Source organism: Sinohyriopsis cumingii, chromosome 15 (assembly GCF_028554795.1).
Source record: "Sinohyriopsis cumingii isolate HCF-2022 chromosome 15, ASM2855479v2, whole genome shotgun sequence".
Classification (NCBI taxonomy): Eukaryota; Metazoa; Mollusca; class Bivalvia; order Unionida; family Unionidae; genus Sinohyriopsis; species Sinohyriopsis cumingii.
Window position 1 is genome coordinate 9524231 of NC_142975.1, and position 17952 is coordinate 9542182.

The following is a 17952-nucleotide window of genomic DNA, read 5'->3' on the forward strand; positions in this document are numbered from 1 at the left end:
AATGCGCATTGCAACAACTTTTCTATTTGATCTGGAATGAATAGAGTTTGGTATTTTGTTTCTATTCAACAAAAGTTTGTGATTTTGGACTGGTTTCATCTGTGCAAATTGTACATGAAATACATCCGATTGAAGCGGTGCGGGAGAAGCGTGTTTACATCTGCAAGTGTGTTTGTTCTGTCATTGACTATTTGAAATCATTAATTCCATTTGATCTGGAATGAATAGATTTTAGTATTTTGTTTCGATTCGACGAAAGTTTGTGATTTTGGACTGGATTCATCTGTGCAAATTGTACATGAAATACATTGGATTGAAGCGGTGTGGGAGAAGCATGTTTACATATGCAAGTGTGTTTGTTCTGTCATTGACTACTTGAAATCATTATGTGGGGAAAATATGAAGTGTTTCAATTGCAATTATCAAAAAGATGCTATTGAATTTAATGTTTATTTCATTCTGAGTACAATAAGGAAGATGTAATTGCACTTGGAATATAGTCGAAATTACAGTACAATTTTGAAATGTGTAATCGACTTGATTATCAAGCTTGAGAACTCATGACATGGCTCATGTAATTTGGATTTGCAGAACTAAGAAAGTACATTTTGAGGAAAGTCTAGATGTAAAACTGGAAGTGTATTTTTTTGCCATTCTTATTAACAGCAAAAGGAGACAGTTCATGCCTTTATAGACTGCATGTTATTTGTAGGTACCAAGCAATTTTATGAAATCTGGTGTCTATCGCAAGATCTAAAACAATGTATCAAAAAGTTAACATGGAATGTAGCAAAACAGTTGGTATGTTGCACTCCACAAAACATCTGCTTTTGTTCATTGAGAAACAAATTTAATCAACCAAAATGTATTGCATCTACTATGCGAATGTACATGATTTGTTTGCAAAGTAGTTCCAAATACACTATTGGGTACACTTGGGTGCAATATGAAGGTGTGCAGTATCATAAAATATTGAACGAATCTGATAATGTAAAGTTAATGGAGAAAAAAATGAGCATATAATAAGAAAAGGTTTCAGTGATTCAGCCTTCAGACCAATGTACTATTCCTCATGTGGCCCTTGTGGTGATTTGAGTTTGAGACCCCTGGACTAGACTTATAAGCATGTAATGACAGTACGTGTATCATACTGACCTAAAATGTGTAACATATCTTACAGCCAAAATCTTCCAGACCCTAAACATTTCAAGATATAGTAAACTGTTACAATAGGCCATTCGTCATACTTGCTGCAATACTTTCCACTAAATTAAGGTTATATCTATATAAGGGAGTAATGTAGCATTACTCCAAGCACTGGCCTAAGGAGAATTACTCTAAAGACTAAGAAGGACATGTTTGTATCTAAGGTGATTTGTACTGTCCAAGATGCCAGTATATATACATTAAGAAAATGAAACGCTGCAGTGATTTTAATTGACATTCAAAACAGCAAATCTTGCAAAGGTACTGGTAGAAGAGTCCAAATCTGGACTAGTGTCATGAGGACTTAACTTATCGCCAAATGTCAATTAATGTCAAACACATTCCTATACCTGAAGGCTGCTGGACAATACATTTGGGATGCTGACCAATACTTTCCTTTTTGGGTCAATTTTAACACCACTTTTAGCACATTTAATGGCTATATCATGCCAAGGAAATTGGAGCTAAGCACCTTTCCTATGGACACAATGATGCAGCCACTCTGGGCTGGCATGGACAGGTATCAAACCCACTACCCTTGGATTAGGAATATGATACTCCACATGCTGACCAATACAATAGACAGACGAAATATTAGATATTATATTATCACTTAAACAAATGATATGCTTAATAGAAATTCTGACCTAATGTTTGCCACCTGGCTGACTAGCACTCATGGTAAGCTTGACAGAAATTCTGACCTAATGTTTGCCACCTGGCTGACTAGCACTCATGGTAAGCTTGATGGACATTCTGTGCTAATGTTTGCCACCTGGCTGACTAGCACTCATGGTAAGCTTGACGGACATTCTGTGCTAATGTTCACCACTGACTGACTGACACTGTATAACATCATCATTTTTCAACTAATTTTCCATCTATATACTAAGGATATTGATGTGATTTTCAAGTGAAACAAATAAGATTTTCTAATCTGGGGTGTGCTAATATTAATAAGAATGCTTGGCTGTCAATCTCCTCCACATATTATTCAACCAGTGACTTTACTTCCAAGACAAACTACAGACAAGATGCATTAGAAGACTACATAAAAAAGTTGAGCATAATTTAAACCTCATGGAGTCAATGTCTAAATTTATCTGTCAATTTTCTCATTTAAAAATGGATTAAATAAAGAAGTTGTCCCCCATTAAATACCCTATTTCTACCTTTTGCATCTTCGTTTAAAAATGGATTGAATCAAGAAGTTGTCTCTCGCAAAATAACCAGTTTCTACCTTTTGCATGATCCAATATTCTCATTTAAAAAATGGATTAAATAATGAAGTTGCCTCTCACAAAATCACCAATTTCTACCTTTTGCATGATCCATCTGAGGTGCCTCAATACTGACTGCGGAAGTGACTCAGATACTGAAAAGAAAAAGTGGAAAAGATCTTCAAATATAATAAACTTACGATGCTTTTTCAACATACATATAAAAATGTGTATTTTCTACTAATTGTTTAAAGTTACTTAATAATTATAGTAATGAAATATGCCAAAATGTTGTTCTGATGTTATTCTTGCAATATTGTTTATCATCCTTTGCCTAATTTATACCAAAATCTTACAGTAAATTATCTATAACGAACGTGCCAACTATGACCCTATGAACACTCGATGCATGGTATCAAAGCATTCCATGCTAACCAAGCAGCATCTTCAAAATGAAAAGAGGCCCAAGTGCACCACATACTGCTCACCTCGACAACTGATGATGTTGTTTTGTTAGGTTTAATGCCATTTTCAGCACAAGATAGGCTATACATGGTAGCCAGTATAAATGGAGGAGAAAAAAACTGGGAAAACCCCAGAAAAAAACACCAACCCATGAGAAGCTACTGGCAAGCTTTCACCTATGCCCACATGGGTTGAATCCGAGACTCAAACGAATGCAAACAGGTTGGATGGCAACGAAATGATACAAACTTCCATACCATATCTGATCACAATTATGGTCTCTAAAGTGTTGACACGTCAAACTAATCTAATGCAAGATTATCTCATTAATATGCATGACTGTCACTCTTAATCAAACTTAAATGGGATTTTCATGATATAAAGTTTGCATTTCAAGTCTGATGAAAATCTAACTAGAAATGAAATCTCTAGAGTGTTCACAAGCAAATGTTAATTGATAGATGGACAATGGATGGAGGAAAATACAATCTCATATGGTCTTTGGCCAGGTGAGCAAATGTATCTGTCAAGCCAAGAAAATCTCAAGGTTGTTGTTTCTGTTGTAGGATTTAACGACATTTTCAGCACAAGATAGGTTATACATGGCAGCCAGTATAAATGGTGGAAGAAGAAGCCAGGAAAGCCCGGAAAGAGCCACCGACCCACGAGAAACTACTGGCATGCTTTCTCACATAACCACATTGGTTGAACTCATGAATCAAACCCACGCAGACAAAGGTGAGATGGCAATGATCCATAACAGCGAGAACAGTGAGCACTTTAGACCACTTGGACACTCTGGGACCCAAAAATCTCGAGGTAATGTTATGCACCTTTAACAACAAAATGAGATATACCTTGTAAACTCGATTACAACTTGCAAACTTCACAGATCCAAATCTGCTGTCGTATACTGTGCCAGCAGATCTGGGTCTATGCAGTTTATCTGGAGTAATCAATAGAACAAACAACATAAACAGATGCTTGATCTGTGAAGACAGATTAAGGACAATGCTGTTTGCTGTTGGACTTGACCTTTCAATGAGTATATACAGTAACCATAAGACTGTAATCTGAATGTCATGAATACACATATTAATCAACTTTGTAAAAACTCTAAATCTCACCATAGTTGACTGGTACAAGTTCTGGACATTTTGGCTCCTTGATCTTGATGGAGACATCCCCGATACTGATTTTATTTGGGGCTGAAAATACACATATGGAGATCTGATTAGTCAAGATGGTAATTAATAGTTCACACTGCAGGGCTCTAATTGTCATTAGGAAAGAACAAGCTATGATATGGATGAATCAGTAATGGTAGCTAGAACTAGTGGAGGAATACGTTAATTTTCTTGTACTATGTTAATATCTATGGAAAGAGATAGTGTAAACAAATATGGTATGGAATACAAAGTTATTACCTGAAAACAACTTAGCAGTTAGTGTTTGTTTTTAAATACATTATGATTTATTCTGAAGAGTAATGAGAGACAGAATGTTAGTTCATTCCAGGAAGTTATGCAGAACAAAATGTTAGGCTGCAATTATTTTCCTTTATGAGGAAAATAGCTTCCATATCTGATATTAAGGATTTCATCATAGTAATAACAGTGAAAGAACAGCAATGGCTGGATGCAGAGAGACCACTAAAGGCAGCTGAGTTGAATCTGGATAGTAACCAATAATCAGTTACTAGGTCATGCTGACATGCCCGACAATTAAAGTTTGAAACACTTGGTTGATTTCATTATGAATTTGCCTTATCTATATAAACAAAACTGCAATTTTAGAACTTTGTGTTAATTTATTTTCCAACAGAGATGCATCCTACAAATGGTCTTGTACAATTCTGTTTTGTCTATCTAATTAATTAAACTGCTACATTCTATATATGGGTTGTTTTTTTTAAAAATTCTATATCTTTGCTCAGATTTCTATTTATTTCATCTGTTATGTGTTTAGGCTCTCATAAACAGTAACAAGAAAAAGTGAAGACAACAAGTTTTGTAAAATTTAAGATATAATTTATTTCCCTAGAAAAAAAAAGGTAAAAATGAAAAAAAAAAGAACTTAGGTTTTAATACTAAAATCCAAAACTAATCCGAGAATTAAAAAAACAAACAAACTTGTAATAAAATGTTATAATGAATTTGAGTTCAAGTCCAAATGAAATCCAAAATGGAATGCAATGACATATGCTATAGCCAGTATAATATTTATGTATCTACAGTTCTTTGCTGATCCACAGAAAATAATATTCCAGTATTTGAATTCTGAATAAAATTTAAATAAATGTCTTTGTCCAAGAATTATGTATGAGCATTTAAATATTCCCAAGGAAAAGAATTAATCTCTTAGAATCCAAATAATTTGAAATAAAATTCAAATTTAACTCCAACTGGTCACAACAGAAAAAACACCACATTTTAAAATCCCAACTTAAATTTTTTTCTCAATACATCACTATTATATCTGACTACTGTGCAATTTCGGTAAAACCAGAATTTCAAAATAGAGGCTATTCACATGTGTAAAGTACAGCCTCAATTCCACCCTATAAATCTACACTAAGAATGAGTTAAAAAATTATAAAAAAAGAAGTTGCTGACTTCAACTCTTACTAATTCTCTATCAAGGTCAGGAACTAAGTCAGCTTATAGATACAAAGTTCTATTATTAGTTTTTTATGAAAAAACAGTCAGGTCAAACTAATTTCTGGAAAATGTCAAATTCCAGTAAATAAAATTATATTACTATAACATATAATGGAAAAAAAAATGTAACACTAACAATCAACAATTAAATCAAATATAAATTAAATCAAAAATACATAACACATCCATTAACTTCATATGTTATTATTCGCTACATCCAGACTATAACACCAAGATTGATCATCCTCTAGACATTGATAGCCACCATCAAATGGTAAAATGCCACCATGAGTGTTGTATATGCTAAAATTCCTCCTGAAAAATTCATAGGTTCCCTCTTTTGCAACCCATAAACCCTTAAAAACCATCTACTCCAGAATTTTGTTCTATGAGTAAACATCATTTTTAATATGGATATCATATTGTACAAAATAATTCTATCATCTGCTGTAGACATTTCAATGTCTGTGTTCCCATTAAAACAAAATTTATGTATGAAAAGAAGAAACAACTCATCAAACAAATATCTCATTTCAAACTGTAACTATATGCAAATTGATAGCTTTTATTATTCAGGAAAGATGTTGTATGATTGCCAAATAATGGATCTAGAATTTGACATAAATTTCCTTTTAGAATATTTATGCATTTAAAAGTCATGCTGAATCTTCACAAGTTCTTCTAACAATCCTACTGTTAATTCCGAATAAGTTTGCAAAGATTAAAGAGACAGTTTTAAATGGCCTAACTTTTGGAAATAACGCCTGCATGAATTTGTCTCTTATTAGGCTCAAGCCCCTGGATTGATAACTGACAAGACTGAGCTGCCACCATGACAGCAGTCTTTTCATGTCAATTAACCAGTTTAATACATTCTACCTGGCACATCTTATGCAGACCTGCCAAATGAAAACAACTTCGATTTAGAGAAGAAAAAAATCAAGATCAGTGTTTGCATCCATATATTTAAAATAAAATTAAAGAAGAATTGACATCTCTGCTGTCTTATGCTATTTACTTAACATGAAAAATGTATGTTACAGTCATACAGCGAAAATCTATACGTTTTCCATTTTGATCTTTCATGCTGATATTTAGTGTTAATTAATTAGCACATTAAATATCAGCATAAAAAAATTGAAAGGGAAAAAATTATAGATTTTCAGAGTATGACTAGTGTATTCCTCATGGAATTTCTGCATCTCTTTTGAGCTCTTTGCACAGCCATCATGAAAATAAAAAAATTATTTTGGCATCTTTACAAATCTGGATTTTTGACAAAACTGGGAAATCTGGAGTTTCGATTTTTAAACAAAAGTTCAGGATTATCCTGAGTAAATCAGGATAAGTGGCAGGTCTGCTAATGTACAAAATATGTGACTTCTACAGGGCTTTATAGTACCAGAAACTTAAGAGTGCAAAAAAGCTGACTAGGAAAAATGAAATTCTGTTTATTTTTGAGAAATGTGATAAAAATGAACAACAAAAGGAAGAATAAGCAAAAACAACAAAAAGGTGAAAGTTCCATTTGACTGGTGATATTTGAGTATAAGTACCTACAGTGTATACAAATTCATCTTGACAACAGTTCAATCTGCATTCTCAAATTACATGTATTTAGGTACTGTACATGTGGCCACCAAATTTATGTTTTGAGCCCACATTATATCCCACCTTATTTACTTTAAGGATTAACTTGAAGGCTTTTAACACTGTTTAGTAATTAACATGTTTATTCCTTTAAGTTTCTTTGGTGGGAATCGAGATGCTATTAACAACACTGCAGTCAGCATCCTTTGCAGTGAAATATACTACTGACAATTTTATTGTTGTGGTTTATATTTTGTTTTTATCATTACTAACAAGGTAAAAATAACCTTCATAAATTTATGTGCATAATTATTAAGAATTTAATTTTGATATTATTAAAATAATGAGTATTTGCTTTTCATTTTACTTTCTATCTTTCTGAAAGTGAGGTACACACGAATGTATGCTAGTGACCCTCTGATATAGATCAGAGATGCTTACATGAGTAAAGAGTCCAGGACTCCTCATCCTGAAATTCAATTTAGAACCGTGTTTGCCCTTTCCATCTCGTCTACTCATATACCAAAAATGTGTTATCTGGCATGACTAGTGGTGTAACCAGTCATGGCACAGAAAAGAAAAGGTGGATAACTACTTTGCTGGTCTAGTCTCTACTCCCACCCCACCCACAAACTTCTACAACAGTGTAGAACTGCATTATAGTCATGAATCATTGTCATGTCTATGATGATAATGCAATTTTTCACTGTTTATGATGGTCAACTCTAAATAGTATTAAAATGTAAGACATCATACAAGGTCGACGTTTCAGTGTTACTTTGGAGAACTACCGATAGCCTAGAAGTACGCGGTGGGGGAAGACATAATTTAGATATCACAATACGTCGTATGGAGCATACACACAACAATATATTCCTCTTTAAAAAGACTGAAATCACGTGAATGTCTACCCACCCTCTGTCGCTCTAGATCCTGACGTTGCGCAGAGCCTGCAAGGTTCAATTCGGAGAATGGGGTTTCCCCGAGTTTGCAGGATTCCCCGCAAAACTCGGAGACGGCGTAGACTTCTGTCTACGCTCATCAGTGAGGGTAACCGCATAAATGACTGTCATCAACCGCCCCTATAAATCACAACATGTACAATTGACAACCTTTTAAACTTTATCTAGGGTTTAGGATATAGAACGGACATATTCCTGCCAGCAAGAAACCAAGTTACGCAAGCGTTTGAAACACATGCCACAGACTCAGATCGAATCGTAGTAATGTCGGCCTTTTCCGTCAAGTCATGAAAGAAACCTCGGATATATGCGTCGCTGCCGAGAACTATATTCTGAAATATCTTCATTATATGGAACAATATACTATTGCCAGAGGTACAGTCACAGCGAAGCAATTATGGCCTTTGCAGTCGTAATATGTGGCGCTGCACGCAGCAAAGACGAATCACCAAAATATTTTCACATTTATATGTATTACTACAACCATATCCGAGGCTATCGCACATTCTGACGGAAATGGCCGAGCGATTTAACGATCAAGGTCACCCTTTTAGGGTTGCCGTTACATAATCAAGTTCTTTTACGAAATGGAGCCAAACAGAGCAAGTTCTATGCTATGCTGTCATCATTCATTATATAAATGATTTTAATGACTTCTTGTGCAAAATGGAAACGAAACTCATGCGCGAATTATCATAATTCCTCTCTTCCTTAAATTGTAGATATGAACAACTGTTAAAGAAAAGAAAATATTATCTAACTAATTTAAAAGAAAAACGCTAGATATTGAAAAACAAAATCATGTCATTTTTTTGTGTACAAAATTAGATAACGTCATACAAAGTAGTTATATTATGGGAGTTTTGGATTTTCAATAACTGAGTGGCTCCGCGCCTTCCATACCCCATGACTTACCCACCGTGCAAGCGGCCATGAATATGTCATAATGAATACGGTAAATCACACTTGCTCAACTTACATGTTGGTATCGGGGCTAGACCATGCCTCAGATCAGCTTTGCAAACCATAAGGATCCCTGGCTGAGTATTATCGCGCACTAATACTTTCCAACGCTAATGTTGAAAATACCGCCGATGTTGTTCAGGAAAATAAGCCAAGGAAAAAAAGGCTAAGAAAGGATCGAGAAGATTGAGCTCTCTAATCCTGGTAAAGAAAAATTATAATGCAAAAACCTATTGCCCAAACAAAAGATGATTCCTGTTTTATACTGCCAACCGCGAGTAAGCTTAAGCTAGAGACTACGGAATAACGTTACCGAGAGATGCCAAAAAGCCGATACACTTGCATTTTTTATGTTACGTGTTTAGGCTCGAATAAATAGTAACACAAGAAAGAGTGAAAACAAGAAGCTTTGAAACATTTAACAAAGAATTTATTTTCTTGCAAAAATACTGTAAAAATGAAGAAAATATAAGAACTTACGATTTTAAGACTCATATCCAAATATAATCCAAGAATACTCCACGAATAAAATTGTAAAAGTCCTAATAATGAAATGTTCTAATGAATTCAAGTTCGAGTCCCGACGAAGAATCCAAGATGGAAGGCGATGACGTATGCTGTATCCTGTACAATACTGTTGCCTACAGTTCCTTGTAGAAACACAAGAAATAACTCTCCAATGTTGGAAATCCGAATAAAATTTTTAAGAAATGTCTTTATTCAAGAATTCTGTATGAGCACTCAAAATATTTCCAAAGAAACGAATTAATCTTTTAGAATCGAAATAATCGGAAGAAAAATTAACATATAACTCGAAAACTGGCAACAACAGAAGCAAACGACTGGACATCAAGTATTTTAAACCCAGATTGACTAAATTCCCTATAAACATCGGTATAAAACCTGAATACTGCACAAAACGGATGCCCTGATGAGGGTAACGTGATCATGTTTACATCACGTACTCTCAACATGACCATGACAAAAACCAATCATTTTACTCTAAGAATAAAAAAATGTTGTTTACTTCATTGAAACTATTTACAAGTTTAGGGTCACGTATCCAATACAACCTCGATCTATCTTTATTATGAGCACAATAGAAATACATTTTAAAAAAGGACTTGTTCGCGTGACTGTTACTAATTTTGAATTAAGGTCGGAAACTAGGTCAGCTTTATTTGTTTACAAATGAAAAGTCAAGGTCAAACTATTTTCTGCAAAAGTATCGAGTTCCTGGTGAACAAAACTAAATTATTTTGACATATAATGAAATTAAAAATAATAAGATTTTAAAACTTGCAAATAGTTAAATCAGATATAAATTAAGTCAAGTACACATAACAATTCCCCCATAAAGAAAAAGAAGGATTTATATGATAAAGCTTTCTTTTTACCACAGACTAATTATACATGAGGTTAAAAATAATTCTTATACATTACACACAGTGTGCAAGAAATAATACATTGTTATACATGGCAATGTGCATCTGCTATTAAATAATCTTTTCCCAATGTCAACATCATAACAACGAACTCAATCTGAGTAGTCTTTGATTTCTATTTTTCATCTTGCCGATGAAAGGAAGGGAGTTGTGATCACTAAAAACATTAATTGAAGAAGGAGCTGAACTAAGGTAAACTTTAAAATGTTGTGATGCCAAAATCGGAGCAAAGCAGTCCTTCCAGACTGTTGAATAATTTATTTGGTGTTTATTTAATTTCTTAGAACAATAGCACACTGGATGATCAATACCATTTTGATCTTCTTGAATAAAGACTGCTCCAACTCCAACATCACTTGCATCAACAGACAGTTTACATGATTGGCTGACATTTGGAGCTGTAAGAACTGGCACACTTTTAAGTATGGCTTTTAACAAGTCAAAAGCCTCCTGACGTTTTTCAGTCCAAAGGAACGTGTTTTTCTTGCTAAAAAATGTTGTCAGGGGTTCAGCAATTATATAAAAATTGGAACAACATTTTCGATAGTAAGTAGTGAATGGGGTCACCCTAGCGACAATGGGAATTAGCATTACAGAGACCCCTGGGTCACTCTAGCGACAATGGAAATTTAACATGGGGAAAAATCGTGGGTCACTCTAGCGACAAGGGGAATTTAACATGGGAATAAATCGTGGGTCACTCTAGCGACAAGGGAAAATTAACATGGGAATAAATCGTGGGTCACTCTAGCATCAAGGGGAATTGAATATGGAGAAAAATCATGGGACTGCCTAGCGTCAAGGGAAATTGAATATGGGATTTTTTTTTAAAAAAAATTTATAAAATAAATTTTTTTTAAAAAAAAAAGGGGGTAGGCAATTGAAAGTCATTCTCTTTTCGTGAAATATGGGTGGCCCTGAAAAGGGCCTTTCGCTTTCTTCTGCTTCTTCTTCTTCTATTTCCTCCATTTCCTCATCCAGCCCCTAATCTTTCCCCAAATTCCTTTGTTCTTCCTCTTTTCTTTTTCATGTAACCAGTCTGGGTGACCCATAGCCCTGAACTTCTCTTGTATCTTGATCCAGTTTTGATTGACTTTGTCAAAGGCCTGTTTCTTCTTTATTGTTTCCTTATCCTGTTTTTCTTGACTCCATTTTTCTTTTATCTTTTTCACCTCTTCAGTCATCACTTGTTTCATTATTTCTTCTCCTTTTTTCAACCTGTTCAGTCCCCTCTTCATATATGACAACTCCGTCCAATACACTATATGTTCTAGGAAGCACCGGACTTGGATGACATAATTCAGTGCTTCCTTCAAACTCCCCACTCTGACATAAGGTGGGTCAATAAATCCTCTTGATTTGTTGACTTCATCTTCTATCATTCCTTCTATTATATGTCTGGCGGTCTTTATACGTTCGATTTGACTGGTTACCAAGTGTTCTTTATCTTCATACTCCCATTCCTTTTGTATCCTTTCTATAGCATATTCTGCATCTATTATCCAGAAATAGATATGTCTCAATTGATTAAATAAATCAGTCACTTGCGTCATCTTTTCTAGATTATTCTTTGTAGAATGGTTTGAGCGACGAATACTGTGGGTTCTTATACGAGAAGCGCGGACGTGAAGGAAAACATCCCCCAAAACATAAAATTGATCTTACCTAGATCATGACCAAACAACACGCGGACGTGAAGGAAAACATCCCCCACTTTCTCATTTCATATAATAAAACCCAAACTATACTCTCCACATACGCTAAGAAACAATTAAGAAACCCATAATCTACTATTCACACAAACATACCTGAGCTCTTACAAACACTAACACACAAACACATACCCTCACACTAAAAAGAGTCAGTGTTTATATTCACACTACTCTACCTTCACACACTGGCAAATTGATTGTTATTTCTTTTCTAGAGTATTGGGTAGCCCTGAAAAGGGCTGTTGGGTTTTTTTTAACTCCAGATGCACCTATCTAATGATGGCACCTTCCTGGCCTGGCGCCACACACGCATCTTCTTCCCCAGTCTCCTTTCACCTTTCTTCTTGGGAGTGCAGAGGCGGGATATGTGGCTTCAGAATCCCAATTTTCTGTCTCTGAGATTCTGAAATTTCCTCTCTCCTCTTCTTTGTTTCTTCTCTCCTCCTCTTCTTTTCTTCTTCTTCTTTCCTCCTCCTCTTTCATTCTTGCTTCTTCGACAATGGCCTCCGCGGCCAGTTCATTTAGTATGCGCCTGGCATATTCCAGGTGCATCTGGAGTTCTAGCAGTTTCACAATTCTGGTATTCATTGTTTTGTCAACAAATGAACAGGGTAGCTGGACTGTCCAGTGAGTTTCAATTTATAGTGAAAGCGCGGACGTGAAGGAAAACATCCCCCTAAAAAACATAGAATTGATCTTACCTAGATCATGACCAAACAACGCGCGGACCTAAAAGAAACACTCACTCACTTTTTATACTACTCATCACTATTCTAAAAAATTTTCATTAATTACTTCAATATACTATTCACATACGCAAAGCAATACAATCAAACCCCAAATCTACTCTCCCCACACCTCAAACACCAAAAAAACATCATCTTAATCTACTATCCACTCCAACGTACGTGAGCACTTACAAACACACAATCCTATACACAAACACATACCCTCACATTTTTAAAAAAAGAGTTAGTGTTTATTATCACACTACTCTAGCTACACACATTGGCAAATTGATGGTTATTTCTTTTCTAGAGTATTGTGGTAGCCCTGAAAAGGGCTGTTTTTTGTTTTTTTGTTTGCTATGGCAATCTTTTTTAGTTTCTAAGAATGCGATATCCTCTGAGGATAGATTTTCTGGCAATAGGTCTGCTTCTTCGGAAAGAGAAGAAGAACTCTTTGGTGTCGATACGACAATCGACAAAGCCTCTGTCAGGTTCATGTTGCTGCTGCTGCTGCTGCTGTTGTTGTTGTTGTTGCTGCTGTTGCTGCTGTCTCTGAAGTCTGTAGTTCTCTGTCCATTCTTCTTTCTCCCTGTTCACTTCTTCTCTGAAGAGCTCTTCTATCAGGTCTTCAGTAACTTTTAACATTCTCACATTCTCTATCTCTTCTGGTTTCGGTATCAGACTGTGTCTGACCCTATGCAAATTCACGTAGGCTTCGTTTAGCTTAGCTAGTTTGGAGCACATCTTCGTAGGAGGATGAGTCGACAATGGATGGTTAGACTGGAAACAACCCGGTTCTTAAAGTCAAAGCGCGGACGTGAAGGAAAACATCCCTCCACGGTTTTCGAGTTGCAACGTTCAATGAGTGTCATGAGAGGGATAGAGAGAAGTCAAAGAGCATCAATCAAACATTCTTATAGCCAAACAAACGACAAAGGCATTTTTTTCAAAATACAACATTTTTTATTCAATAATCACTTAACAATAACCAAGAACAGCTCTAACATTTTTTAACAATAATCCAACATTATAACATCAAACATTTTTTTCTTCAAATCACAAACATTTTTTTCAATTTATAGTCTACTTTAAACAGGGCTGACAACGTTGTGAATGAAATTGTGATTTCCACTGTTGGAAGTCATTAGGCCATTGATGGACACTACGTTTCCTAGCTTGAGACAAAAGATAAGCATAATGGTCACAAAACCATCGATCTACTTTAACATCGTTTCTAGAAGAAGAACGAGGATCAAAATGAGTCACTAAATGTTCTAAGGAATAGCCCAGGCTGCGATGATGCAGAAAATACACACAGTACTGTCCACACACCAAGGAATCTGTGCCTTGTAATTTCACATTATTGAATCGGGTGGTTTGAGCATTTCTTCTCATAAAGTCAATGATATCGTCTTCCAAAGGGGGCAATCCATAGGAATCGAAATATTCCACACATCCTTCTTGAGGAAAGTAGACGGCTACCCAGTGGGTTCCTGGGAGATGACTGTCGTCCGTGTTGATGACATAAGCTAGATGGTCTTGAGGTTTGCGATGAGGGAGTTCATCTTTAGCACAGACGACAGGATTCCAAGAAGCTGTGTACGAACTGTGGTTCAAAAGGTAATAAAGTTCCCAGGTATCCATTGTTTTGTGTGTTTTCTTCTTCTTCACAGGTAATAATAAGTCGTCAATTCGATCCTGACTTTTTGCTTGAAAATGTCTGACAAATAACCGTTTCTTCGTTTCGTCTCCTCACTCTGATTCAGGAGAGCTTCCATAGGATCGATCTCTTGAGTAGTTAATGGTGGACAAGAATGTTCACGCAAGTCTTTATACCACTGGTGCCACACGACTTCGTCCGAGATGAGACTCCAAGCTTCGTCCAGATACTCGTCCAATTTTTCTTCTTGACTCAACATTAGGCATTTATCGTGTTGAATTTGACTGGGATGATCGTTTTGACATCCATAGCAATCTTTCTTGATCAATTCCGTCATTTTTTCGACCAAGTGTTTGGCAAAACAGCAGACTAAATGGGGTTCTTGTTCTGGCCATCTTGACTTCATCATGATAACTTCTTCGTCTTTGTCTTGGGATTCTTCTTTTTCCACGGTCTCCTCACATTCCATGTCCAAAGTTTCTCCACTAGGTAAAGAGGGATAACAGTCTTCCATGGTTTCTAGTAATCTAGAATAACTTCTCTCAAACTGTTGATTTCTATGGTATTATCGAATTCGGCATACAGGATAACGTTCAACGTTACATCATCTTCACCGAGTCGGTTTCCAAACTGAATTTCCACACGAATCTGGCCGGATTTTATAGGGTGGAAATGTCCCTCGTCGCTGCCTTGGTCTGGAGTGAAATCAAAAGCCCACAAAGCGTAGCCTCCTGCGTAATCTTCGTACGTAATGCCGTGACTGGTGTTGGTTCCTAACTGGCCGGTGGCTTCGTACAAGGACAAGTACGATCTCAAGTAATTTTTGTTGGTAAAGTCATGTTCGAAAGGTCGGGTACACAAGGTCTTGCCATCGCGACTGACTTCGATCTTGGACACGTTGAAGTTGCGAAAGTGGAAAGGATTTTTAGCCAAAACTCCGTTGAAGGCATCATTCGCGACCATACCAGGGATCAAACGTTTGGGTAGCTGTCCTTGGAACAGATGATCTTGGATCATGGATCGCTGTCCTTTGGGAATGGTGAAGGTTTTCACTTCCACGCGTCGGATCGGATACTTAGCGGTCGTTCTGCTCAACGTCTGACTGATGTCGGTACCTACTTTGGGTAACACTTCCACGCGTCGTACGTAGAGCCTGGCTTCCTCGATGACAGTTTTGCAAGCAGTAGTACCTATCAAATGGAAAGCGGCACTGCTACGATTCAGTCTCAAGCGGACATCCACCCCGTTTAGCAAATATTTCTCTTGCAACCACATGTCCAAATGCAAACGATCCATCAGTTCTAAACTCTTTCCATTTTTGATTTTGTTTCGTCTTTCCTCAAAGCCCTCATTATCACTTGCGTCAAACTTCCCGCTTCGTCAGGTTCCCACAGCACACAAGCATTGAGATGAGTATTCTTGGCATCTATTCCGTACGTCAAAAGATTTTCCAGGTAGGCACGGCAAGGGTAAGTATCCATGCTGCTGCTGACCAGTTTGTTATTCAAGTACAAGTCCACTCCACTGAACAAGGAATGCATGAAATTGTTGACGGGAGCTATTACCTCATCGCCATCTAGGGGCGAATTGTCCTCATTGACAACTTTGACTTTCAAGTACAAGTAACTGCTATTCAGATCTATGTAATCTTCGGGCTGTCCTTTGATTTCAAACTCGATGGGAGCTGAGGCTGTCAAAGAGGAGACGGGGTGAAATTCCACCCACTGGGATTCTTGCATCGTCATCATGGTGGGGGGCATGGCAAACAGATCCAGTTCCGTTTTGGAACAAGCGCAAGATTCTCGGTGCATCATTTTTTCTCTGTGTCTCAATAATCGAAAACATCTAAGTCTCGAACGGTTCTTCTTTTCTTGGTCTTTCTCGCTTTAGACGTGTGAAGTCTGGTGAAAGGGTGTTTTCTTCGTCGTCTCTTTCTGCCTTGTCCTTGCTGAATGCCTGACTCGGTAGCGTGCAGGGCATTTATAGGTGTTTCGCGTCGGCCCAAAAGGTCTTTGCCCGTTTGTAACAAGACATTTTTGCCTGCCCTCATGAAGGCTTCTTTAGGGTTTTGCTTGTCGACGATGACATTTTGGAGAAATTCTTTGCCTTGCGTCAGTGCCGCATCTTTCAAGGCGTGCAATCCGCGTGTCACCATCGGTTTTAACACCGGAGCCACCGAACGAAAGGCCGATTTTAACATGTCTCCTAAACCGTGTCCTCGCTGTCGAGCAACCCCTCGGTACACTGGATACATGACTTACGAATCGTGAGAGAACCGTTTTCGAAAATGAAGTTTCACCGTGACTTTTCCTTTGGTGAATGGAATATTTTGTCCCAAATCTCCTTTTATTGTAATGTTGACCGTGTCCAAATACGACTTGCTGACAGGCAAATAGTGAGGATAGACAAATTCGCGGTGGACGTGATAAGTGTTTCCACCTTCCTCGTCAGCGTTCGTGGCAGAATCCACTTTGAAAGGAATGACACGCAGTAACGGTACGGAGGTGTGTCCCACCACGTTGTACTCCTCCACATCGGAATACACGAACATCAAATTCAGTCCTTGATTCAGTTCTACCGGGGTACGAAATAACTTGCTAAAAGACTCGTTGTCGTAAACGATGGGTAATTCGTTTTTCTTCATCATGGTCATTCTCATGTTCATGTCTCCGCCCAACATGTCAAACAATTCAGGACAAAATAAGAAAGACGTGATTTTACCCCCCTCAGGAAATTTCATTAGGAAGCGACGAGCTGTTTTGTGGTATTCCAGGGTGACACTTTTTTTGACACTTTCCAAAGCTCTAAGAAACACGCCATTAAACCTGGTGGCTATGGTGCTGACCAAATGTTGACCACTAAAATAATAGCCTGGGGGAATTTACAAGTGATAGGTGGTATACTTTTGATTTTGTGAACGGGTTTTCTTGTCATATTTGACGTTGTCATCCAAGTTGCGTTGTATTTGTTCGTCATGAACTTCCACATCAGATTTATTTTGATTGGGAAGGACATGAGGACTTGGGTCGGGTGAATGATTTCCACTAAAGCCACTTCCCAATGGGCTTCGTGATCTAAGGGGATGGCTTGAGGTAATTTGGCCGTGTAACAACACAAAGTGTTCTTGGGAAACACCTCCATGGAACTGTCACTGGGTAAGGTTAAGTAAAATTGGTTTTGGTGACTCATAATTCCAGAGTTCTGTGGCTGTCCGAGGGGTTACTGGACGTTAGAGGCGTGTCTCCGCCTAAAATGGGGTTCTGGTTGTGGTTGTTGTTGGAGTGGTGACTGGCACTGGCACTGGACACAAGGTTCCCGTGGTTTCCGTTCGAGGTGAATTT

General features: G+C 37.2%; 1 protein-coding gene across 1 annotated transcript in view; it reads right to left on the bottom strand.

Annotated features, from left to right (window-relative positions):
• Positions 1-8311, bottom strand: part of LOC149781244 (von Willebrand factor A domain-containing protein 8-like) — a 203976-nt gene extending 195665 nt beyond the window's left edge. Inside the window, exons 1-3 of the mRNA XM_089935327.1 lie at positions 8057-8311; positions 4019-4099; positions 2526-2581 (exon numbers count right to left, since the gene is read on the bottom strand). Of these exons, the coding sequence (XP_089791453.1) occupies positions 2526-2581; positions 4019-4099; positions 8057-8201 (282 nt within the window). The 5' untranslated portion in view covers positions 8202-8311. The remainder of the gene's footprint in view (positions 1-2525; positions 2582-4018; positions 4100-8056) is intronic.
• Between the last annotated feature and the right edge of the window lie 9641 nt (positions 8312-17952).